At 40.8% G+C, this 27,924-nt stretch overlaps 1 protein-coding gene across 6 annotated transcripts in view; it reads right to left on the minus strand.

Moving 5' to 3' along the window:
- cald1a (caldesmon 1a) overlaps positions 1–27,924 on the minus strand; it is a 90,230-nt gene that overhangs the window by 49,863 nt on the left and 12,443 nt on the right. For 5 of the 6 annotated variants that reach the window (XR_007448333.1, XM_049566135.1, XM_049566132.1 and 2 more), the window contains exon 2: positions 1,971–2,056. Coding sequence is in view for 5 of the 6 variants with exons in the window: in XM_049566135.1 (XP_049422092.1) it covers positions 1,971–2,047 (77 nt within the window). In the remaining variant the exon portion in view is untranslated. Of the gene's footprint in view, positions 1–1,970; positions 2,057–3,780; positions 3,933–27,924 lie in introns of those variants that run through there. The other variant, XM_049566133.1, reaches the window with a different exon arrangement.

Below are 27,924 nucleotides of genomic sequence, written 5' to 3' on the forward strand. Positions count from 1 at the left end.
CATTGGACTCTTTTCGAGCCAGGACAGGCAGCTGTTTTTAGCTCTGGAAAACCTCTGATGAATCACTCTTCGCTACATGCCCAGCACCAAGTGACATTCAGACAAAGTTAGCAACTCGCTGGTGAAAATATTGGAGCATTCAGCAGCTAAAGAGAGAGAAATTCCCCTCAGGAGTTGGTGGAGACCAAAACAGAGCGAGAGAGTGTGTGTGTGAGTGAGAGTGAATATTTGACTTACATTTGCCGGGTCACCAAAAAACAACTCTGAATGAATGCTAATGTTGTTCCATATCTATTGAATGTGTAAACAGGCAACTGTTTGCTAACATATTGCCATAGGGTTGAGCCAAACACATGTATGAAACGAGCGTCTGGTATGGATAATGTGCTTTTTACGAGTATGGTCTGAGTGCAATGTGTCAACTTGTACTCAAGGAAAACCCTCATTCAGGTAGCCGTGTTCAGTTTCTTACTCTGAACAACGTCAGTTTCTTCTGACATTGTTCTGTCAATAGTTTTTAAATGAATAATAAAAATTGCAACTTCTAATCAACCCATGAACTTCAGGTTTAATTAACAACTTCCAACGTCCATTCCGAGTAAGGATACAGATATAGATAATTTAGTTGGATGAACAGATAGTTTAAAAAAACTGTGATCAAGATATGTGCTACTATGCACTGTTCTTAAGCTACCACATACATACAGTATGTTTGACATTTCTGTACTGTAATTTCTTATCAGCTGATATATATCTGCTGATACCATAAATCTCTGATAAGCTATTGAGCAATATATTGGCCATGTAGATGTATCGGTTGGGCTTTATTCACTACCAAAAATAAATAAGCACAAGGCTAAGGGATCCTTGTTGGTCTGCATGGAATACCCCTGTGGAAATAAACTTGGCACCATCCATACAGCATACACAAGCTGGCAGACACTTTATTTTCAAAGTCTGGATGAATGACTTAACCCTGAATTTTATTACCCAGTATATCTCCCTCGCCATTGTGGATCGTGTGCACTGTTTTGCAGACTTTCCTTTATACAAGAGATGCTATTTTATCTTGAGCAAAGGGCCTTGTTCATTACTGAGGCAAATGTTTCTCACATATCCTTTGTGTCATAGAAAAATTATCAGAGAGAAACATCCATGCGTTCAGCAGTGGTCAGACCTCTGTCAGCTTGTTTTCCATCAGTGATGGAGTTACTGGTTCTAATAAAACTCTTCTAACAGATACATCAAACAGGCGAGCGACCTTGGCCAGTATCTGCATCCACATCAACCTCATCCTTAATTGGAAAGGCTGCGGCACACATGAAGAGACTTTTGTGAAAAGGCTCTATAAAATGCCTCCCTGGCACACTATGTATCAACTTCTCACAATAAAACCCTCTTTTTTTACTAGTTTTGATGACTGCACTTGGCGGGTGTTACCGCTCAATCAATTTGTTGAAATGAACTTTAGCTTAATCAATTCCTTCCATTGAATCAAAAGAGTTCACAAGGCCGTGGTATCTGGGAGAGAAAATTGGAAAGCGGGAGGGAGGGCGTGATTGAACATTCCCCCTTAAAGGTCATCTCATTGCTTATCAGATTTCTTATCAACCTTTTTTTTTCTCCCAGCCCCGGTTGGGGAAGCCAATATTTGCTGAGCGATGTTTTTTAAAGACCTAGAGGAGGGTCTGAGCCATTAAAGCTGCTCCCTCCCGCTCCAACTTGGCATGAACATCAGAGGAGGTGCGCTATGCATTGACAACCCAAGCCTCATTACACAACACAGGCTGCTCCCTCAACTTCACACAAACCTAACTAGTAAGATGTTCAGTGACAGCTCTGTGGCTACAAATGAATCCATCTTGGAGGACTGACTTTTTAAACACTCTCCGCTTTGAAAAAGAATTAGTCGGAAAATCCTGGAGTGCTAATCTGCTGACGTGAATGACAGACAACCAAATGGGTCTTACCGTTGGGCCTCCAGGCGCATCTCCTCGCGCTTCTGCCTCCTCAGCTCCCGGCGCTGCTCAAAGTCCATTTCCTCCATGATTGTGCCCTGAGGGATGACATCATCAAACACAGACAGGTTCATTTAGTTGATTTCAGGAAGGCAGGTAGGAAAGAAAAAAGGAAACACATTCATTAAGGTCCTGAGAGGCCAGAAATAGACTCGTCAAACAAAGTCTTAGTTTTCTGATCATAATACTGTATTTTAAGATTTTAATGAAATCAATTTTTGCTAGGGACTGTTCGCTGTTTATCGAAGGAGTGGAGTGGCTTTTTTTTTAATGTTGCCCCTTCCTGGAGCTACAAATATATATCCTTGAGCTTCCCTGCGTATCTGGGGAAAAAGGCATAGCCCTTCCTCCACCATAAAGCATTCTCTCCCTCTGTCTCTGAGAGACTTATCACCAAAACAAACAGCTGAAAACAAAAGTTGAAAAAAGCCTTGTAGTATTGTCATGCATGCAGAGTGCAGAATTTAATGTCTTCAAAGGATCTGGTTAAGCACAAATGGTTTATTTTTGTGAAAATTTGAATGAAACTTTTAGAATGAAGGGATTTTGATGAAATATCACTATGTTTGTGGCACATGATGCTTCAAGGACTGTCAGTAATGCAAAAATCTGATGATAATATCTGTCTGTACAGTGTCTGGCTTTAATAAAAGGTGTCATTTTTATAGAAAACATGCCTTTTAAACCTGCCGGCGCATTTAGGGGTTCAGAAGGTACTTAAAATTAACATAAAATACAACCTTTTGAAGTTGTATGTCCTTTCTCTAAGCCCAAAACAGCAAACACAAGTCCCTCGCTTAAAAAAATATTAGTTTGACATGCCCCTCCCATTTTGTGCCACCCCCTCCCCTATAATAAATAACAAACGGTCCCCTACTGGATTTGAATTGCTTTTACACACACAAGGGATTCACAAGAAACAAGGCTGCATGTAATCCTGTAGTATGTTCCTGCTCATGCAAATAGAACATCCTGTTACAGCTGCTTCACAATAAAAGCATATAACATGGGGGTGGGTTTTATTGTGAAGCAGCCACAGGAAACAACAGGGTTAGCCAACAGATATTGGGGATTTTGGGGATGTTTTCATCAGTGTTTCATCCTATTTCATTTTTGCAAGGAACAAGAATAGCTGAGTAGCTCTTCTGGGAGTTTGCTTTCATATTTAACCTCTATTAGATTGAGGATTACAACTTCAAGTACAATCCATCCTTCTACACACAGTACTGACCAGAAGCGTGTAGCCCTGCCTTTGCGTATAAAAACCTTAACCTTGCCTGACTGAGATCTATACCCATGTACTTTGAAACAGAGAACAGAGGCAGAAAATGAAAGAAAGAAGAGCGGACATACAAAGAGAGAGGAGGGAGAAGCCAACACAGGATGTTAACTCAATCAGTTAAGAGCAACTCTCACTAAAAATACCCCCGCTAGGGTATGTGACTGGCTATGCAGTGAGGACCCAGACCACCCAGGAGCTGCTGAGCTTCCCATTATACATCTATGATCCAGGCTAAACCACCGGCAACATCTCCTTTACACCGGAGCAGAGTAAACACACGCTAGCTAAGCACTTGAGGGAAAAAGACAAAGGTGCATGACAGCTCACGGTATAAAAAGCCAGCGCCGAATAAAGTCATGTTTAAACACTTTATCCTCTGTGGTGATACAACACGAGTCGGAAAGTGGCAGAAAATAAGATGCTTTAAAGTGCAGCAGGACGATTTTGAAGAAACAAAGGGAAAAACTTTGACTGTCATACCTTGAATTAGCCTTCAAACAGTGTCTTTTCCTTCACACCATACCAGCTTTTCACAATGCTCTCTCCAAGCACAGATACAATGCAACAACGTCTAGTAACAGTCTCCCACAGTCCGGCCTCAGCTGACAAGGAAAGGCAAATGCCTGTTCTCTTCCCCTCCCTGCTAGTTGTCCCTCCCTCCATCCCTCTGTGACCTCCTTCCTTTTTTCCCTCAGCCTTACACCCCCTTCCCTCCCTCCCTCCTCCGTCCTGTCTCTCCTTCTCTCCCTATCTCCGCCGCTAACTTTTCCTGTGTTGTGTACCTACATGTCAGAGCTTGGCTCTTGAGTCCCGCTTCCCGTGTGTTAGAAGCTTTGTCTTTCATCTGCGGCCGCGTACAGAAGGGGGTCAAAACGGGCCCCCATTTATACATGGACATCTGTATATGAGTATGCATGCACACAAGCATGTAGGTGCAACATTACAAGGTTTGTGTGCATGCATTTACACCCATACTAATGAGCAGATGTACTGTACGCATGGACAGGAAAAGACATGGACAGGAGAGAAATGCTGAAAGAAACCACGACTCTGAGGGATCCTCCTAACCCTCACGCTCCCCACTGCATCTTCTCAGCCAGTCTCCTCCCCCCTGTGAGCCTGTACAGTAAACACAGCCTCGACTCCCCGCTATTACACTGTAAAAGCCTCTGTGACTTGGAGGGGAGACAGATACTTTAAATACCGCAAAAATTCACTCTATGTTTAGATTGTTTAGATGCACTCTTAGTATCATTTGTGAAACGGGGGTGGGGGGCAATTGGCACTTGGATGTGGGGCTATTCATGCAACCGTAATTAAGATGAAATGAGAGCAATAACTAAAACCGACAAGGCCTCCAAACATCACCAGTCTAATCACATACTTCCTAGAACCGGCGACGCCAAGGGAGACAAAGTTATTAGTAACGCAGGCACGGCAGCGTATAAATTTGGAGTTATTGTTGCAAATAATGCGTGATTTATGCAGCTGAGAAGACTACGCTTTCATTTGGTGCTCAGTTTTGTACAAAAATGAGTTATAGATCATTTAAAGACATGCCATTTATGAGATAAATTAGAATCAAAGTAGGTTTGTCAACAAAATGATCACAAAGTGGACCATATACACAGGATTTCGCATGAATAATAAACCTGAGATAATTATATTTTTCAAGCTGATATATGATGTATGAAAAGGACTGATGGATGAATGTGAGGCTGAACGCAGCACGGTCACATTGTCTCGTCTCCGCATGGGAGAAACACCAGGCGCAGGGCAGAAGAGGAAGCCTGTGGCTTGCAGACAAGGCCCTCAGTAAGACGTAGAAATGTAACCGTTGTGTATATCACTGAAGGGACCACCCACACTTCGCAAAAGCTAACACAGAGGCAGGACGAGAGAAAGACAGCATTCCATAAAGTTGAGCAACCTGCAGTCTCAAGTTTGTGACATTGTCAGACTTTGACAGACAAGTTCAGCTTGTCTTCGCCTGTCCAGTGTAACACATCTTCCTTCCTTCACTGCGTCTGCCCATTTATTCCACCTTTTATCTCAAAAACCCGCATCCATCCATCCATCCGGCCCTCCCTTCTTTTTCTGTGGCTCTCCTTTCTTTCCTCCTCCCCCTCTTTCTATTCCCCTGTCTGCCCAAACCTTCTACAATGGCTATAATGACACATTTACCAGTCAAATTACTACCTGTCGAGACTGCCAGACCCTGGCACAGAACCCAGTCTCTAAGTGCCAGCCTCTTAAAAAGCCTTAAAAGCCAAGTTGATATTATCCTGACAGCCACTGGGATTACACCACGTTATAATGCCTCTCTATCTTCTCACGGAGTCTTGAGTAAAAGCACCAAAACAATGGGCCCCTATTGGCCAAATGAGACACAAAGTAGATCATGCAACAGTCTGGGCGTTAGACTGAAGAATAAGTATGGGCCAGAAGCACATCTATTTTTGGCTTTGAGAAACGTTCCTAGCGCTGGCTTAGCGTTCTGTGAGAAGAGAAGACTGCAGCTTTTTGGTCAGATTTGTTAGTATGATACTCAGAGCAACTATCCCCTCACAACCTTTAGACAAACACATTAATCTCCACATTATGGCTATGGAGCTATGCGAGGAATGCTCCTATTTAACCTCTGATTTTAGCAGAGGGGACTTGAAAGAGCCTCCAAATTACTCATTCACATGCCAGTTGCAGACTACTCCTCCTTTTGGCTCTTTTTTTGTGTGCAGTGATTGTTTTGGTTGTTGAATAAAGAGAATTAATGTGAAGATAAACAAGTAAAAACTAGCTTGGCGCGAGCTATGTGCTTGCCAGCTGTGCGGTTGGCACATAAAGGAACAATGGTGACTTGTTGCAGCTGGTGGTTACGAGGCTTAGTCACCAGTCACATACAGTTTTAGGCTTTAGAAAATGGGACCTTCATGACAGTGAAAAAACAACTTGCTTCATACCCGATTCAAACGTGTTGGAACATAACGCCTTTATAATAAAAACAAAGATTTTACATGAATCCTTAACTGACTAACAACATCATCCGACAAGTGAGCTGATTGTTGACAAATGTAAACAGAACAATGCTGTGTCTCACACTGGATTCCTCTGTGAGTAAGCTCACATGAAGTACACTGTGTACACCATGTACTTACTTGCATAGCGTGCACATGTTAAACAACAGTGCTTTTCAAAGTCAAGGATGCTTCCTTTGTAGGACAGGTCCTTCCAAGTCGGGTCCTACAGAGCCTTTGCAAGACTCCTTCCTAGCATATGGTAAACACACTGGAACAGGCTAGCAAGTGCCCAGGTGTGTGTCACTGAAAATTCTCTAAAGGAAGGACTCTGCCCCGGTAGAATTCGAAGGATATGTGGAAAGGGAACAGTCCTTCAGCTGGATTCGATGACGTAGCCTTCTTGAAATTCTGCTGTTCAAGAATCCTTCCTGACTCTGAGAGGCACCAAGTGTATCAATCTAATCAAACATGGCTATTGCGCACCTACCGGAAATGACAGTCCCGAATTCTGACAGCTTTTCTTCCTCCGTTGGCGAATTGCAACTGGGCAGAGCATTATTGCCAACTTTTGACGAACGATTGTCACTTGCCAAAATTTGCTCACGTTTCTTCTTCTATATTTATTTATTGCATTTAAAATAATTATGCATTCACAGAACGTTATGAATGTCCGTGGCTGATGCCAGCTAGCTCTATTAGGCTACCAGCTGATCTACTGAGTTAATGAGAGCTGCCATATTTTGCGAATAATTACAACTTGTCAAGCGTCTGACCATAAATCTGATACTTAAATCTTTTACAGTGAAGACAACAATTTAACATGCACTAACACCACATGTAACTTACAACAGTGCAACTTATGCCCCAACATTGTAATGTCGATGCCTGAATATAAAATGTTGCTGTTAGCTAGCTAGCAAGCTAACGTTAGCATTTGTGTAATCGTTTGCAGTACCAATTTATTATAGAATAAACCCAATTAACAAAATGTTGGCTTATGACAACAGTATAGGGATAGTGGAAAAATGGCCATGTATTTGTACAATGTTTTGGTGTGTACAGCGGATGTCAGCGGACATATGTTTGCGGTCCTGCCCCCTGTGTAACATAGGCAACATAGAGGCCCCCCCATTGAGGGTGAAAAATGTCCAATTTTACGCACCTAACTTTTTGATTGTTGTAAATGCACCATCCTGGTACTAACGGTACACAGCATTTTGCCATACTCCTCAGTTTGAAAACTGCACTCAAAATAGTAAGTCCAAGTACAGAAATATGTGACTTGAGACATAGTGCAAGTCTAAGAGCCATGCTAGCACTTCTGTGAAGCTTTGCCTGTAAGCTAATGCTCATCTCATCAAGCTAACGTGCTCGCAGCAACAATGCTAACATGTTCGCAATAACAACGCTAACATACTAATATTTGGCAGACATAATGTTTACCATATCTACCATCTTACTTAATCATGTTAGCATGCTAACATTTGCTGATAGTGTGCTGCAGGAAAGAGACCTAAAACGTATCAAAGTTAATGTTTTTTTGAATGGGTTTTTGGCTAAATGTCTGAAAAAAGGTCTGTTGAACACAAGCTTAAAAGATTGTAACATTTTGTTCTACAACATAAATTTGTCAGTAAATACCTCACTAGTGAATTTTGAAGCTTTTACGTGTCTTAAAAATGGCGATTGCCAACAAGTGGCTAACTCAGAGCACAGAACGTCATCAGGTCAAACACAGCTACAGCCTCGTTTTGGGAGTGAAGCTGAAGTCATGCAACACAGTGTACTTGGTTCATTGCCTTTTAAAGGCTGGCAATTGAATTACATGTAAAAATCATAAAAGTGGTGTTCATTTGTGGAGATGATTTTACTGAACACAACATGTAAGTATAAAAGATGTTTGCTCGCTGCAGAGCTTATTTTCTGCAATAATCCAAAATGCCACGGAAATCCTATTAGCTTTTCGTCAAGGGAACCATGCAGGGTGAGGCGAACTTCCGCGTGGGTTGACAAAAAAAAAAACATCATGCCTGTAGAATATATTAGGACTAAAAAAGTGCAGCTAAGGCTGACAGGAATGTCATTAGTTTTCCACTTATTTGGTTATAAACAGAAGTATAGGAAACTGAAATTCTGGTTTATATACTTTTTGATTTTGATCTAAATGCCATATAACCATGTCAACACAAATCACAGTCTGCAGTTACCATATTTGTCCATATACCCTAAAAAAATGTATGATGCCTTATTACTCGGCCTGAGTTGAGAGGAGGAGTTATATGTCTGACTAGCAGCTATGGAGTCACAGCTGTGCAGGTGTCCAGGTGAGGAGAGGTATTCCAGTAATCTGGAATATGGAGGTAACACTGGCACAAAGCCTGGCCTTTCTAGCCTTTGCTTCAGTGGAAGAAAATATTTTGCTCACCTGCTTGTGGTTGGTATGTTAGAAACTCATGAACCTCTACTCTTTCACCAGCCACATGCCATTACGTTTTTTTGAAATAATATGAACTACCATGGAGACTACATGACACAAATGATTCAAATGTAATGATGAAATATGCTCTGACTACTGTAAACTGATATGCAATTATGTAAAAATAAATAATGTCAAATATTATTGGGATAATAATGAATGCACTATAGATGGTGGCATATAGTGGAAGATATGGCCCCTTAACTGTGAAAAGAGAGCAGCAGGATTCCAGTATTTTGACATCAGCTGTCTTCACTTATCAATATTTAGTCAGCCAGACTAAAAGTTAGGGCTTCTAGTCAAAAGTTGACGAAAATACAATTGTCTACTGGTTCTAACAAATTTGAGGCTTTTATTGTGACAGCCCCTCTTCAAATACTGTCACTGGTCTGCCAGACTTGCTTGATACATGTGAGTCACCTCTTTTACAACAGCAATGACTGTCACACAACCTCTCTCTTTCTCTGCTAAAAGCTTCAAGGTGCTCTGTTGAGTTTTCTTGGAAACAAAGTCACAAAGTTAGTTCACATTCGGTGTTTCTTGCATTTCCTGCCTCATAAAACATTTCCATTTTTTTTTGCATTGTTTGCATTCACATTAGCTAGCCTTTTTCTTACCTGGATTTTGCTGCTATATTACTGAGCTCACCAGTAAGGATTACCCAATTGCCCAGGGCAAGTAAAATGTCACGTCAGGCTAGTAAATCTAGCAATTGGTAAAAAAAGAATTAAACTAATTTATTTTTTCAGAGGTGATGATGCAAGTATCTAAGGAGTGAGAAAATGGCGGCGGGTACAGACAAAGTTTATGAGCTGAAACTCAAGTAAGCATTTAAGTTGTCCTGGAAACATGTGTTTTGCTGGGTGGCGTTAGAGGACGTGGGCAAAACTCAAACTTTGTATTGCGCAGTTTGCCACAGGTTTGAGAGCAAGGTAGGCCTTTTTATTTTGGCTATTAAAAAAGTAGACCACTGCTGGAAAGATGGTCTTCTCATGCAACGAGGTTATCTATGCAGTATAAAAATGCAAATACTATTGAAATTGGTGCTACTTGACCAGAGAAAACACAAGACAATGGCTGTAGCATTAGCTTTTGCTCAAACAAAAGAAAACCTACAACTACCAAAATGCACTGCGCCGAATCAGACCAATAACTGCTCCCGTTCATGGGTGACGTAATGCGAGTTGCTTGTCCAAAACCCAAACGGCAGCCAGCTTCTATACTCTTTGTGTCCATGGTGGTGGCCATATGGACATGTGGATGTACAATCTGTAGTTCCAAGCCCCCAGGAAGAGCGCCAGGCTTTAAAGTCTATTACATATAGTGGCCAAATGTGGAATTACAATGTCCGGGTTTGTCTCATAATACCATGGTGACCATAAAGACATTTTCCCATAAACTAACATTGTGAAAGAGACGTGTAAATCAGTAGATATAATTTTTTGAGCATCACCACCCTTGCAAAATGACTCATTTCACTGTTGGGATTTGGTCCATTTGGTCTGTTTACATTTGAAAAGCTAGAAGAGCCACATGATTAAATAAGCCGCTTGGCTGCTGAAAGTCTTTTGTGCACTTGCTCAAGGGCCTCACGATGCACAAGATCCAGGTAATTTCATACTGCAGAAGCAGAGCTTTTTGGGCTTCATGCCCAACTGAGTAACTTCAGAACAAGGCCCACACTGTGTGTGTAGTTCAAGCAACAGCCCCAGAGCTAGCTTAAATCAAAATGCATCACCTGACAGATTTGAGCTGAGAGATGAGCAACGAGATCGAGAAACAGCCCCCTGCAGAGCCAGAGCCACCGTTTAAGACTAGCTCACTAGCTAACACTGTCTGCTTAATCATGGATAGCGAATATAGCAACTTTCACCACAGTTTATTTTAGGAGGACCACTCCAAGGAAACTTGTTCTTTGTTTATTGTCAAACGGACAATGGATCATAGATACTTGTTTCTGGCTGCCGGTGTAAGCTAGCTGAAAAGTTGTCTATTTCCACTATTTCCAGCTGAGTTAGCTAGCGTGCTAGCTGCACTACCTATCGGGCATGCTAGTGCTAGCGTGCTAGCTAATGCTGGTAGCCAGAAACAAACAACTATGATTCACTGTTCATTAATTGTGCAATAATTCAAACAAAGAACACATGTTCTTGTGGTGGTACTTCTAAAATGAGCAGTGATTAAATTTACTATATTCCATCATAATGGGAGTTGATATGCAGACCGTAACTAGCTATATTAAATGCTGACTACTCCAATCACTGTAAAGTGATTAGCTGAATTAAAAACTTTTACGTTTTTGACTGAGAGGGGATTGTGAGCCTCTGATTGGCACATAAAAAAAATGATTGACAGACACCCCGCCCTCTCGAGCTTGCACATGCGCACATCTAAAACGGTGGCTGTGGAACTCTTGCATGTGCACGTCGAAAACAGTGGCTTTCCCACTGTTGCCAACTCCTCAATAAGAAAACTAGCTATTGGCTGTCCTAAAAGTCGCTAAATGACGTCATCATCTAATTTACATAATTGTCCGTATGCATGTAATTGTAATGGCTGCTGTAGGAGAGAGGAATAACATCATGTGAGAGACAAAAACTGAGTAAAAAAACACCCTGAATATGTTTAGAACTACAAATGAACCGTCTTTCAGTGATTTATATTAGACAAAGAAAATTTTACATTTACATCCCGCCCTGACTGTAAACCAGGTCGCTTTTTTGAAAAAGAGTCACTAGAGGGGTCGGAAAAGTCGCTAAATATAGCGACAAAGTCGCTAAGTTGGCAACACTGGGTTTTCCCGCTTTGCAGGGGGGTGATATTGGGAAGAGCTGTGCGCTAGCAAGATGGAAGGAAGTTAACCATAGTTCATCTACACATTTATGAAACAAATCCGAAAACCTTGAAAATGGGCAAAGTATCTCTTAAAATTTAGTCTTTGTTGTTATTTGATAACCTCTGATAATTAAAACAATTTGTACTGGGGCAAGTAAAACTTGACTTTGGGCAAGTAATTTGTGGAAAAAAAGTGAAAAAAAAAATATATATATTGAATCCTGCCATTGCACTACCAGTGGTCAAAAACGTTCCTTTAATGTTGGGGTCAGTTTGTTTCATCAGAGAACAGCCATGCTGCACATACTCTCTCCCACTGAAAGGTATAGTATTGCACTAAGCACATCATTAAAGAACACATACTGAGAGAGTCTTTTCAAGTGTGAGTACGTAGGAGTTAACGGACACTTTGGGAATTTAACCACTAACACTGACACGCTCCTCCATTTGCATGTAACTATAAGACAACCTACTGTAAATTCTCCCTTTATAGGGGTATTGGATGCTCACTTGACAGCATATGAACTCACTTAGGCTTAAAGGAGAAAGGCAGAGGTCTATTGGTTCGGTCTAGGCTAAAATATATTGGTAAGTGTTTTGGCAAAGTAAGAATGATCACTTTATGATTGTTTTATCACACAGATAAAGCTTGTGCAGTAAAACAGGGAGGAAGAGAGAAATAAAGAGAGAGAGATACTGCATGCCTGTAGGTAGTGCACACTAACAGCTGTTTTGGCTGAGGCTCTGGGGACAGTTTGAGTTGGGTAAACCTAACGTTTTCTGCAGGGGTAAGGAGTCTCCTGAGATTAGTCTGACAGGGCGGTTAAAATATGTTCAGCCTGTGTGAGAGGGTGTGTGCATCCTGATAAACAGTATTTAACCCACAGCATTTACATTTATGAATGTGTTTTGTGTGTATTTATGTAAATGTGTGCTTGGAAAGTGTGAAGAGGAAGTGCATATGAATGATTGCATGCTTTTTATTGTGTCCACACTAAATGAGTGTGAGAATGTAAGTGTATGTTTTTACATGTGTAATACTGAAAATACATATGGCCACTGCAAATACAGTATGTGTGTGTTTATGGTACAGTAAATGTGTGTACATGTGTGAAATCCATCACCACCTACAGTGCTGTGTTTGGAAAGCTGGCCTTGTGGTTGTGGTTCCCTGCGCTATGTGTCTCCTCTCACACATCCAGGCCTCGGCAGCATTAACACGTTTACAGTCCCAGGATGCAGAGCGGCTGTGGATGAGCATTCATAAATTCACTGGAAGTCTTTGGTGCACCGAGGCCAAGAATTTCTCTCTTTCTTTCCATCTCCGCTCATCTCTCTCTTGGTTTCATCTGTCATCTAGAGTCTCCCTCTCTGCTTGCATTTCAGAGCCTGACCGATACATTGGCAAGCTGCTATTACCGGCTGATACCATGTACTGGTATATAATAGCACTGTCACTTCTTATCTACAATCTCATACCTTATAAATGATTAAATATTCAATCTGTAATGACTGCTTAACTGCACACAGTGTATGCACAACAGGCCATAATCCAGCACGAAGTTTGCCCCTCTGACCCACTGCACTAAACTAAGCTACTGTTTCTCTTTTTGGTAATGCAAAAGCAAGACTGAGCGGATAACATTAAACACCTTGGAAGTAACATTAGGAAGTATTTTGGATTCGACACAAAAGATGAAAAAAAATCATGGATAAAGATGGGGCTGATGTTGTAAAAGGCTGCTACCGTGCAGTTACGTTAGCTTACCGTAACAGCGTGTTACCTTAACTTGTCATTCAAGTGAACGAACAAAAGCAACGTAGTTCAGGTTTAGGCTACATGGTAGTATTTAAATTAATTTGAACAAATTACTATGTGTTAGTTCTGATTCGTGACATGAAGAGTGATAGCTCTAATCTGCTCCATGTTAGCGTGTTATATTAGCCTGACACACAAGTGAGGCAGCAGAGGCCAGGCAAATGAACAGAAACAATTTAATTTAGGTTAAGGCTACGTGGGTGGTATTTGAATTAATCCGAACTTATTACTGTGAATTACTTCTAATTTGTGTCGTAAAAACAAGTCTGTTAGCTTTTTACTTTAGCTTATAAGTCAAGTGAGGCAGCCGAAGCCGCATTAATACATGCAAGCAACATTGTTTAGGTTAAGGCTACACGGATGGTATTTAAATTAATTTGAAAATATGTGTTAGTTCTAATTTGTGACATAAAAAAGTGACAGCTCCAGTATAGTGGTATAACGTTAGTGGTATTACTATGTAATTACTATATTTAGTTGAAATGTGAAACAAAAAAAGTGATAGCTCAAATATGTACCATGTTAGAGTGGTATGTTAACTTGACACATCAGCGAGGCAGCCAAGGCCAGGCGGATGAACGGAAACAATTTAATTTAGGTTTGGGGTATGCGAGTGGTATTTGAATTAATTTGAACAAATCATTGCGTGTTACTTGTAACTTGTGTCGTAAAAAAGTGACAGCTCAAGTATGCAACATGTTAGCATGTTGCGTTAGCGTGACACTCAAATGAGGCAGCTGAGCCCAGGAGAATGAACTTAAACAACTTAGGGTGCATTTGGAAATACTCACTCTGAGTGCCAATTTATGAACGCACCCTTAATTTATGTTTAGGCTACATGGGTGGTATTTAAATTAATTTGAACAAATTACTGTGTGTTAGTCTGACTTCTAATGTAGTAAAGTGACAGCTCTAGTCTGTAGGTAAAAAAAAGTTGTTATACAGAAATACAAAAGATTTGTGGACAGTAATTTAAAGACCATATTTATTTAAGATTTATTATGTTACAGTTTTACTGGCTATGTTTTTATTTTTTATATCACAAATTCATTATGTTGTTTATAGTTGTTGCCGATAATATTTTATACTAATTCAACTTCTAGTTAACTGTTAAATTAGCTGTTAAAGTTTTGTTACCTTAGTACATATTCTTAACAATAATGTGTCTGTATTACAGTATGTGTAAAAAATTAAATGGGCAGATTTATTGTTAATGTTTTTTTTTTTTTAAATCCCTCAAATATTAATATCAGCCTCAGAAATCCATTATCGGTCGCCTGTTCTGTCTTTGCCCGTGCAGTTTTCTTTTCTTTTACTCTCACCCTTTTCTCACTGTCTCTATCTCCTCTTGGACGGCGATGCAGCAGCTTAGCCAACAGCTGCAGACTATGTGTTCAGCTACAATATGAAGAGACTCAGGGTTGGCTATGAATTAAGTTTAGTAATTGGTTTAATTTTTAAGGATTTACTTATGTCCAAGCAGCCAAGTTTCATTCTGTATTTGTCTCCGTCTGCATTTCATGCCACAGCGTGCATATCAACCACAATAGCTTCTGTTGTCAAAGCTGAGGTCTTCAGCTGCGACTATATATTCTAGGCAACATATGAGGTGGCCAACTGCATCAGACCTCAGCTCAATCTCAATACCATCTGCTTTCCACTCACACTCTATCTCCTCCAAAACAAATTTTTGAAAGTGTGGCTTCGGCTCGAATGAGGAAAAATTTCACTGAGCATGAGCAGACGGTATTCATAGGCAAACCTGAGAAGCTAATGCCACTGTGGCAAGTGAAATGCGGCGGAATAACGTGCTGATGGTTTTGAGGGTTGGGGCAAGAAATGGGCCGAATGCCTCAGATGCATTGTCATTTTGTGACTTCAAATGTGCCGATCAGACACAATCCTCCCTCAAATTGAAATCTCTGTGCTGACTTCAGCGCTCGGTTAGAAGACAAACCAGCGAGGGGAAATTTCCCATCGGTGTAGGGAAAAGACCTGAAGGTTAAAGATGTAAAGTTTCCATTTAGTGGAGAAAAAGGAGACTCTGCATTCCCAGACAATGGTTCACATTCCGTAACACCTCTCTGTGCCCTGTGAATCATACACACTGAGACAGACTGACTGAGTTTATCTCTTCACACACACAGCCAAGAAAATCTCAATGGAATACCTTGGATGTATTATATTTTACAGTAGGCTACGCAAAGCACTGCTGGGATTAAACAATCACTGAATTCATTAATTCATGACTCAAGAAGCAACAATCAAAGTAAAAGCAGAGGAAAAAATACATGCTTTGTAAGTTAATATTTTAGTTTAACACTCAAAAAGTAAGCTAATCTGCATCAGATCAGCTTTCAACGGATTTTGATTCAAACTAGTGAGAAACTGTTCGCGGGAGCGTATCTATGTTTCCCGGGGTCTATGTTCCCCACTTAACCCTGCAAAAAAGGTTCTATGTTCCCTGCTTACCCAAAAAAGGTTCTATGTTTCCGGAGTTCCATGTTCCTCGCTCAACCAAAAAGGGTTCTATGTTTCCTGCTTAGTAAAAAAAAAAAGGTTCTATGTTCCCCGCTTACCCGGGAAACATAGAACTTTTTTGGGTGGTAAGCGGGGAACATAGAACCCGGGAAACATAGAACCCGTGAAACATAGGGATGACCCCTTTAAAGGATAACTTGTGCCTTATTTTTGTAATTTTGGCCATCATTGTTAGTGGATTATGGTTGCACCATAGACCAGATTCCTGTATGAGTCTAGGGCCGGTTGCACAAAGCACCTTAATTTAAGACTTTATTTAAAGTCTGAGTTGAGGCTTCCATGAAAAACAAAATCGGTTGCACAAAACATCCTTACGTCTTCTCCTTAAGGTTTCCTTGAAATGTTACTTACTTAAGGATTTAAGTTTTTATCCTTATCTTGGTCTTAAACTTAAGGAGTTGCTTAAAGTTTGTTAAACTGTTGCACAAGAACCTTAGTAACCAAAGTCAGGACAAAACATAAAGTACCTCTGACTACATCTTAACCGCAACATGGTTGAGTCTAAGGAGATAAATGAGAAAAATTAAGGCATCCTGAGAAGAGGATTCCACGACCGCTAGAACCCGATGGACACGCTTACACCTTGTTTCCTCTTACGTACAGAGACTGGTGTCCGTAGAGCCGTAAATATATGGATGATGCCTCTAGTGTCCATTTTGTTCTAATGTTTTTTTACTAGAAGTCAGTTTATGATCGTGGCTGTCTGGTGTTTGATCATTAAACTTTCCAAAGTTGCGCTGTTCCAGCACCTTTACAATTAATGATTGCTTCGTGGTTATATGCAACAGGATCTTTTAAGTCATTTATATGTGAGGTATTTCATGTAAGCCTCAAGTGCTATACTCAAGGAACAAACTTAAGGGGCTTTGTGCAACTGGCCCCTACTTTCAAGACCTGTTCCTGCCCCGGCACTGTGACATGCAATTCAGCGCGCCACCACCCGCACATATGACCAGTTAGTTCCTCAACTTGACCCGACCTGTCGATCCATAGCCAGACAAGAGAGCCTATAATAAACATGTGCTGTTCAAAGAATTTGGTTACAAAGCACGTTTGAAATGAACATTTTGGGACATTTCATAGATGTGAAACTAAAATAGTATTTTTTTTTAAACAAAGGTAATTCAGGAAATATATATCATAATTCACAAAATGAGCATTATGCTCTATTGAAAAAGATTAAAAACTAGCGATCGAGAACATAAACTCATTAGGAAAATGTTTACTGAGGTAATAAATCAAGTGAGAAGTAGGGTTACTTTCTCATAGACTTGTCGCCCCCAGCTGGTCATTAGAAAGAATGCAGGTTTAAGGCGCCTTCACGTTGGCTTCACTGAGATAAAATAACCCCTTGGATTGCACTCACCAAATTAAATGCAGACAATGTTTTACTTCTTTCAAAAACTATGTAGTCTCTCTTTAAAATTAAACTCCTTGAATCAACTTTGACCCGCTGTACTTGCCATAGATGTGCACACATAGTGTTCCTGTGCAATAAGAGATTATTAGCAGCATATTGGCCGTGCTTTCAGTTTTGCCTCCAAATAAAATGGTTTAGATAATCTGGCTCAACTCTCTTGGTATGTTTACAACCAGACCAATCGTCAGACCGCCTGTGTTTCTCGCCTTACCAGACTTTGTTGTAGTGATGGTTCCATGTTCCTAGGTCCTTGTAATTAGATATCACAGCCAATAAAAATGATGACCGAAACTACAAAACGTAAGACCGTAAAAACTGTAATTATCCTTTTAAGTACTATGTAAGTCAGCTGTAACCCTCATGACGCTGCCTTACTTTCTCAAACAGCACAAGGTGATATGTTCTTGATAATACACGTGTTTCTATTATCTTTCAGAGTGACAAATCTCTTTTGGAAAGGAAGCTGTAGTTTCATACATTTCAAACTTGTATGTTACTCTGATTTATACAAATTACTCTGTATGTAGCATTCTTCAACTGTGTGTTTTATTTTCCACTGTCAGCCAGATAACCTCGCTAAACTTTGCGCACACTGTCATCTGTTGTATATATTTAGACTATGACTCACTGTTCTTTTAATACTGTCTCTCCCGGTCCCACACATTGATGGGAGTTTCATGCCGCTCATCACACTTTGGGCTGCATCAGATCTGAAGGTATTATGACCTTTCCCTTCTGTAGAGCGACAGCCGAAAACACCTGTGCTTCACCAGCCGGCGTCCCCCTTCAGGTTGAGGGTGTGTTTATGTGTCTTTAAACCTCACGCCTGAAGCTAAGTCACACTTAAATTGCAATAAAAACATTACCCCAACATGCCTTATCCATCATCTGTGGTGCTTTTCGACAGCAGGCTTTAGCACGCAGATGCTGCATTTAATCTACAAAAACATCATCTTTATTCTCATTTCTGAAATGATTTAACTAAATCCAGCTTCAGCAGGTTTTAAAATCTTATTTGAAGCTCTTAAAAGTTAACCATTGAAAAGAGATGATAAATTCTTATTTGTCAGCTGCTGATCCAATTCACCAAATTAAATAACTGCCCAAGAGGAGTTGATGTAGCAGTTGGCCAAAAAAGAAGGGTTATAAAACACTGTCTTACTTTTAAATGTTGGTTTTAAGAGGCACATTTGCATTAGAAGTTGGATTCTTGCTGCCCAAATCATAAATAATACTGTAAAAAGGCAGCTTCTTTGTGAAAGAGCAGCACAATTCCTCTCCAGTCTTTAACTTTTAAAAGGCTTGCGTCCCTTTTAAAAGTGCACTTTCAGATGCTACACCCACAATCAGGCAGAATTGGAGAAAAAGCATTCCAAAAAGTACAAATCCCACACAAAATAGGGATGTTTGTACGGCATCAAAAGGCTACTGCTCCCTGGCTGTGCTCCATATGACCAAATATGGAAAGAAAAAATGCTGCCTTTTCCCGTAACCAAACTGGGAAAAAGAAAAAAAAGGGAAGGTTTTCTTGCATGCTGTGTGCACAGCGAGATAGAGCTCTCACACTCACTACACAGTGGCCACAGAGTTGGCTCCCTCTCAAAACAGCATGACTGATGGTGATGTTGGACCTGCCGTGACATCTCAGCGAACACTGTTGGGCACACACACACACACACAAACACGCACACCTGCACGACTTAGGAGTCATGAAAGAGAGGCACACCGATCCTTTCACTGCGCTGACATTTCATTTTTAAACACACACAAAAGCTTTCTTCACTTTCACATATGAGCTCTATACCGGAGTCTCAGCAGTGCACTTCGACTCGGAGCCCCCTGGAAGGGAACATTCCTCTTGGTGAAAAAGCAGCCGTCTCAAACGCCACAGTCCTCTGCTTAAGTTAGAAACGGTTTGTTTATCTGCCCCGCCGCCCCTCGCTATATGGAGCGGGTCTGACATTCTCCTGCCACTGCTGCACTGCAAAAAATGTCTGTGTGGGTATGTCATTTCATAAGAAACTTATCAAATTATCTGAGATGTTGTTTGGAGCGTGTGTGAACTGCCAGCAATGGAGAAAAACTGCTGGGAGATGAAAAAAAAAAGTCTGAACTCAGCACAGAACAAAGCAATAAATAAAAGGACTTGTACTTTTTTTTTGTTAAACAAAAACAGTTTAACAATTATTGAATGTATTTCATCTTAAAGGAATAGTTCAACATTTTGGAAAATATGTTAATGAAAGTTAGATGAGAAGATCACTACTGCTCTCATCCCTGTACAAAAGTTATTAAGCCACCATGGGATACATAAGGAGAACTGGATAAAATGTTGTGGGCGGGGTTATGTTAATTCCGCATTGTGGGGCCTTTAGAGCAAGCCCACTACAGACATATGGCAGCCAAGCGGCTAACTTCTGATTTAGCACTATGCTAACTTGAATAGGGACAAAAAATATTTGATCTTGTGTCTCTCCTAGATTTTTGAAATGTTATCAGACCAAATAGATCAAATCCCAATGGTGAAATGAGTCATTTTGCTGGAATTGTGACACTAAAAAAAAAACACGCATCTTTCACAATTTAAATCTATGGGGAAAAGTCCTCCTGGGCCCAATGGCATTACCTCACCATCCATGAAGCGGTAATGCCATGTTTGACCACTATAAGAAACTTCATAGCTCTAAGAACCCTCTGAATTTTGTGTATGCACCACAAGAACTAAGAACAATCATAGTTCTTAGAACGCCATTTTGATGGACTTTTTAAACTCCTATTTCTCTCCTATTTCTCTAACAGGACAAGTGGAACCATGAGTGACGTAGGTATATGGTGACTGGTTCAGACGTAAGTCTACAGTGATTGGTTGAACACATGAGCCAGTGCAGCACCGGCAACCACCATTTTTAAAAACCTGGATCCAGGACCCAAGTTAGTTAGTTTTCAGTGCTGCAGCCATAGGTTTAAGAAGAAGATGAAGCAGTAAGAAAAGCTGGAAAAGTGTGAATAGGTTTAATTAGCATGAATGTCATTGAAAAGTTGAATGATACAAATAAAAGGAGTTTTTGGACGAACTGACACTACACTGCAATGCTGACTTAAATGTGTAAGAATGAAATGAAGCAATAGGAAAAGTTGAAAGAGTGGAAATGAGAACAATTAGCATAACTGTCATTGATAAGTTGAATAACACCAATGGACTAGAGAATGCAATGCGGACTCCAGGCTTTTTCCAGACCTAATTGTATTGCGGAGTTTTACACAGCGGCGACCGGATCTTTGCTCTCAAACCACAAAAAAATGTGATGGCACAACAGTCTCCTTCAGTACATTATTCTATGCTTTCTTTTGATTTTCACATTGGCTAGTCATCCTGTTTAATTTGTCTTCTGATTAAATCACAACCTTTGAAACAAGTTGTAGGAAGCCTCTGCAAGTAATTGGTTGCTGGCAGACACTCTGTGCTGCAATAAAATGGTTAATCAGCAGTGCCGTGCACTGTAGAGCCGATACGCTGCTGGTTCTGCCGGCCTGAATAGAATATAATGTCTATAGCCTTACTGTTGTGTACAGCCTTTATAGACTGAGCTGAGTAGTGATGCGCGGGTCGACCCGTAACCTGCGGGACCTGCAAATGGACCTGCCAGTCGGGCAGCAGTGAACTGTTAAATCAGTCTCTAAATGATATTTTGACATTATTGGCTATTACTGTCATGGCATCCGAAGGTACTGATGCATTGAGCAGGTGACAGTCCGCGGCCATTTTCAAAACACACTTGTGTCACGCACTCCAAAAGAAACTTGTTGAAACTTTAAACAATAATTTATTGTACAAAATGGGGGAAACAAACGTTGACAAAAACGGTTCCATAATTCATATTAAATTCAAAAGATGATGAAAAAACAGCTACAAGTTAGAGGGAATAGTGATAAAGTGGTAAAACTTGGCATTGATCCACAGCCTCAGACGGATGCGCTCAAGCCTGCCGTGCGCACAAGCTCAGTAGGCTATACTATATTTTCACATTTTTAACAATGCAATTTTAAAGTTTTTATTTTTATTTTTAACCTACATGTACCAACAACAAAAAGACTACATTTAGCACCAAAAAAATATGTATATCTAATACCAAATTTTCATAACGAATACCTACCCATAGAAATGGATATTCGAATATCCGAATATTTGGGTACAGCCCTAAAAAATAAATCAGATATTCTGGTGCAAATATCCAAAATGTCAAATAATCGCAATATATATGCACCCCTGCACTTGACATGCCATACAAGTGCATACTGAAGAGCAATGTTGGCTTTAAACATTAAATAAAACTGTTGTATGAACCAATGTATGAATGATGTGGAATACTTGAAGGTTTTTTGAAAAGCTGATGCTACACTGCAATGCTGGTGTAAATGTGGAAGAAGAAGACATAGAAGTAGGAATAGCTGGAAAAGTGTGAGGCACCTCCATGAAAAAATACATCAGATATTGTGGTGCAAATATCCAGAATGTCAAATAATCTATATATGTATGCGCCCCTGCATTTGACATGCCATATTAACAGGCTGTTGTGTAATTCCACGAGGACATTACAGTCAAGCCTTCATCTTTTTTGTCACTCAGGAACAAATGCAAAGCACACATGCAATAAAAGACGCCAAGGCCGTATGAACCCCACACTATAACAGTATCAAACAAAGCAAGACTAATGAATAAATACATGCAATTTTTCTACATCATTTTCCTGTCAAAACAAACTAGAGTTATGATGAATACTCAAGGACAACATCATCAAGTCTCTCAGTACCTTAGGGCACACTGTGACTTTAAAGTCTATTAAATGGGACTGTAAATAAATAATGACAGACAGATGCTGAGTGAAGCCGAAGACAAAGGAGGTGATAGTAATCTCAGTGCACTGAAGAAAAACCCATCTTAACAGGTCATTTAATGTTCTTGGAAACCTTTTGCACCATTGGCAGGGTTTTCTCATTTAAAGCAATGCACACAAGAACATGTGACTTGTCGTGACTCCATTCCTCATCCTTCTCTCGTGTCCATTTCCAAAGGAAAAGCAGCCTCCTCCTGTTCCTTTAGGACAGCCCGTCTTGACACCTGCCTTCTGTCAGAGTAAATGAGGCCCGGGCAGGAGTCTGTGTCTCCTCAACAGGACATTAATCTGCTACTAGTGAGCTGACCAGGGAGACTAGTGGAACCAGAGTGCTGATATATGGTGGTTTTTAGTCTAAGCACTGCTACTGCCGACACTGCAGCTAGAGAACAGTTTATCCAGCTGATGGCAATAAAGCGGAGTCGAACGGAAAAGGATAAAAATAGGAAAGAACGGAGCAGAAATGACCTCCACTGCGCTTAAAATCCGTGATTTCTTTCAGATCTGCAAGCAAAAGTTCAGCTCTTACAACCAGAAACTGAAAGATCACAGTTTCAATCACTGCAAAAAGCCAGCGTGTCTGGCTATGAGGCCCCCAGGCAAGATCCTGAACTTGTACTTTTTTAATAAGTATAAGTCACTCGGGATATGCACCAAAGCTCAATGACTGAAATGTAAAAGTATACGTGATTAGCATGATCCACAGCAGCCCACAGCCTCTGGTATACGGGCAATAACATGACATGCTGGAAACATTAAGTGGAACATAAAAATGTATTTCTCATAAAGCTTGAGAGGTTCCTGATGTGTTTCTCTAAGGCAAAAAATGGAAAGAAAATGGATCCGCTGAACATTTGTGACATGCCTCCTATAAAAGCCACGTTTCTGTCGTGGTGGACGTGTGGCTCTCCGTGGCCGGAGAGAAATTACACTTTGGTGAAAGAAGGAGAGAAAACCGGAGGGGTGAAAAAAAGGGAATATAAACGGCGGAGTGATTTATGTGGCTGGCTCTAACCACACCAAGAGAGAACGTCTTCCCATCATACCTTACATGGAAACATACATGAGGTTAGAGTGAGGCTAAAAAGCATGATGCAATGCCCCCACATACTGAGAGCCTGTTGAAAATATGACAGCTGAGTGCAAACCCTGACACACGTTTGCCTTTTTTGCGCATGCATCACAGGAAAACACAAAGAAAATCACTTTCGCAGAGGACGTATTTATTTAAATCTCTCAGAGATGTCATAAATCTTTATCTTTCTTGCCTTGTTTTAACACACAAGTCAGTAAATCACAGCAGCGGAATGCCAATTTTTTTGAAGTGTGCTGCGAGGCTTTTCAAGGGTATTACATGACAAGGTATTTTTCAAAATAAAGGGGCTGCATTCCTGGAGAGAGATAGGAGGAGATTAAGGAGCGGGTAGGGTTGTGGGTGGGGTGGCGGGTGAGCAAGATGACCTGACCAAGAGGGTCTATTACTCACAGTGGATTTGGAGAGGTGGAGTGATCCCCTGACGGTGCTTTCAGTTCAGTCTTACTGGTGGAAATCTGAAGGTTTGTTCAGGGAATGCACAGACAGACAAAATGCACGCAAGTCAAAAAAAAAAAAAAAGGAATGACAGTAGAGAGCCTTTCAGCGCAGACAGCCAGGGATGTTTTGTTTTAATCCTATGAATCTCTCTCCCTCTGTCTCTCTCTCGGTATTCATGCAGCCCTGACATGCTCTCAGAGAGTTGATACGGGGCCAAGCCATTTAATGGTGGATGTGCTGGGACTCTTACGCCAGGTGTGGAAACTGGAAGATGTCTCTAATCAGTATACTCAGCAGACAGCTGATAAATGGGCTTCACTGGGCAAGAGAAGAAAATGTATGTGATTTATAGTAAGAAGCATTTAGAAGGTTCACGTTATAGGCATGTCATGGTATCAGAAATTAAGTAGTTGCTACCAGTGAAATTCCACAATTCTTGTCACTAAATCTGATACAATGGAGAAACAAACAACTAAACTCTTTTACTAAAAAACATTTAAATTAAACGTAATTATAAATGTATTGTTCATCCCTGATGATCCCCCTCAAACGCAAAGTATTAGTCTATGTGGGTTCATGAGATTTTGTGGGTGAGGAAACACATATTAATAGCCTACAGTACATTAACACAGTGGTTCCCAACTGGGCCAGTTGCATTAGCACATTTCTCCCCCACAGAGTGGTCCAGGAATGAGTCCTAAAACCCAGAAATGAGTTAGCCTTTTAGCACTCCCTGTTCCCTCATCTCAAAGTCAATGGGTTTCTTTAAAAGATTTTGGGTTCGATGCCTGAAATAAGGTCTGTTCATATTAAACGCAATCCGAAATTTTTCATCACTTTTCTTGAGCATATACAACCGCTGGAGTGTCTTTTGCCCTGTCAGGTTGGAAAGAACAGCATCCTTGGTACCAATGGTACTGGATTAAAACGAGTGTAGTCATGTTTTCACAAATTTGGCTTAGACTTGGTACCCTAGTATCAGTTCGTGACTTCCCATCCCCATAATATCCCCTAGCCTTTACTTACCCTAAGCATTAACTGATTTTTTTGGCCACTTGGTGGCAACATTTTAGCAGCTAGCTAGTTAAATGTCAGCAGATATGGAGAAACATCAGCATTCACTTGGAGTCATGTGTCTGATCACAACCAACTCCAATATTCACTCTTCTTTTAGCTCTGTTTTGATCTCCACCAATTGCTATACTCGATACTATACTGTATCGCTGCTGTCTGGCAGGAAGCAAAAACAGATGCCTGCTCCGATTGGAAATGAAGCCGATGAGAGTGATGACACTAAATCAAATCAAAAGAATCGGCTGAAGAATGCTAAAAAGGAATGTTCGTCATTCTGAGCTGCACCTTTCGCATAATAAATAGTCATGTAATTCATTGTGTGTAACATTTTTTGAAAAGTGCAGCTTTAATGCCTAACAAACATCTTGAAAGCATTTCCTTTCTAATGAAACATTTTCATAGCTTATATATATATATATATATATATATATATATATACATATATACATATATATATATATATATATATATATATATATATATATATATATATATATATATATATAAAACCTGCATTAATACCATCAGCTAGCAATCATCTTATCCCCTGCCTTTTGCACATTGCTACTCTCTTGGTGGTACCATCACCAACTGTTGAACAACGTGAAACCTCTGCATCTTGTTTGTCTTCTCCTTTGTGTTTTTTGTCTTTCATGCACTACACATTTACATTAATCTACCACCCTCTGCAGTCAGCAGGAATTGGTTTTGCATTGCATTAATAACAAAATGTCCAATACTACTTTTAGGTCTGTCTAAGAGATTCAATTCAATACTTCATGAATTTTACAGTAATTCTTCTCTCCAAGCGTTAGCTGGTACATATCGAGTGTGCAACCAGCACAGGGAAGAAACAGTACTGTAATAGAAAAAGGCAGAGCATTGCTCTTGACAAAGGACTGCAGAAGTCAGCACAAAAATCAGTGGAGTAAACCAGTCCTAATCCCAGTCCACCTACATCGGTTGACAGATATGATGCCAGGAACTAGAAATGTGAAGCTCTTTCATTGAGACGAAGATAAAATCCCAACAGATATCATACCCCAGCGGAAAATGTGGCGGGTTTTTTTTGTCCGCAGTATTAAATTTTACGGTTTTAAAGCATTAGCATTGCTTTTGAATCAGCGGATGCACATTCTCTAAGTGACAGAGAGCTTACCTCTCCATCCAAAAAATACATTCCACTCTCCTCATACCTCAAATCCTTTCAGGGCTCTACAAGGCTAAAGTTCAGTAGCTTTACCAGATCTCATTTTCGTGCATGGCTGTGCTGGCTGTTATTATTAGTGTGGCAGGCAGCCAACTTGGACGGGTACACATCTACGGCCCCGCCCCCTCGAGGTGAAAGGCCCGAGCCGGGGTCTTTAATCTGTAGGTATACAGCAGGTAATGTATGTCACCTTATACTCTGCGCTCTCTGCAGGCGTGTTTGTACTTTGTACATTGTTTCTGTCAGTCTAGAGGCAAAAGTGACCACCAGTGCAAACACTAGAGATCTTCATATCTGCAGTGTACAGTGGCAGAGCATCTATTGTCAGTAGAGCGCCTTGAACTGTGTCCTTCAGGAGAGTTACCCCCCGTCTGTCTCTATTTCTTCTCTTTCTGTGGTTATGTGACTTTGGAATCCATTGCCAGAAATTCCAGGAAACCCTAGAGCTTCATGAGACATAACAAAGCTCGCTCTCTTCCTCTGCCTTTGTCTCTTTCATTGAAGATTACACTATGTTTCTCTGTCTGCCTTTTGCAGGCCTGCGAGTTCTGCTGCTCAAACTCCCTGGGAGCTAAGAGTAATTTTATTCAGTGGCTGATTGACTCATATCATACCAGTTTAAATGGTGAAGTTTCTTACTTTTAGTGCTAATTGTAGACCACAGACTATTTAGACCATGGAAGACGCAATCATCTTTGAATGCCATTAGCATGATGTGGCATTTACCACCAAATTGAGGATAAAATTCAGCTTTAGAGGTTAATATATGTGCGGTACTTAAGCCTCCTAATTCCTAAATTTATTAGAATAACACATATCTCAGACAGCCATGAAATTGTAAATAATTGAGCGGTGCTCTTAGGAGGCTTCTCTGGTTGCTCCGTTGAAGTTGCTGCAAGCTTTTTATTAGCTGATGGCTAAACTGGAAATAAGATTTGGTTCACAAAGCAGCAGAGCTAAATGGGAATGAATCCAAAACCACAGCCGAACCCCCGCAGCTATAATCTGTCCATGGGGGGTTCATCCATCTCCTCGCACACCAAAATTGTCTCTTCCTTTTGGGTCACCTCTGCTCTCAAACACATAAATGCATGTCTGAACCCCCTCATACACACAGATGCGCACCTACAGACATACCTATTCACCCCCACCCACCACCCACCTTGTGTTTATGTTCAGAGCTTGAGTGACTGGTATTTCATTTCGGCCTGCCCGGAGCCCTTTTGCACAGTTTGGCTTGGCCGGTGTACCATTACTGGTCATTAAGTCTAACCTGAACTAATAGGGGCCCATTTTCCAAGGTGGTCTCCCAGGTGGCTGTCACAGAAGTGAGTGGCACTGCGGGGCTCGGGGCTCAACACTGGCACACGGAGCCTCATGAAAAATCTGCTGGGACGCAAGCCAGACTCCATCATACACGAGACGCAGACTCTTTGATAACAAGAACCCATTGTTCTAGGGGGGCGTCTGGGTGTTTTGTTTCTCATTAGGGCAGGTTTAATGAGGCCAGCCAGAGTGAGCACCCCATCCCATCCCTGCTGGTGCACTCGACCGAATATGTTCCATCTTACAACATCTGATCCCCCAAACCATCAACAATCCACCTAAAACCATTCGCACAAACCATATTCTGCCAAAATCTGCCACAACACTTCTGTAAGTATTGTTCCTGCTTTAGCTTATGTACACCCCGTAAAAATAAAGCCAAATCAGGCCAAAAAACATGTCAGTAAACCAAGATATATACAACCAGCCTACCAGAAAGTAGAGCCTTATCAGTATTTGTTTATTACAGATATATCC

This window comes from Epinephelus fuscoguttatus, linkage group LG22, assembly GCF_011397635.1.
Source record: "Epinephelus fuscoguttatus linkage group LG22, E.fuscoguttatus.final_Chr_v1".
NCBI lineage: Eukaryota > Metazoa > Chordata > Actinopteri > Perciformes > Serranidae > Epinephelus > Epinephelus fuscoguttatus.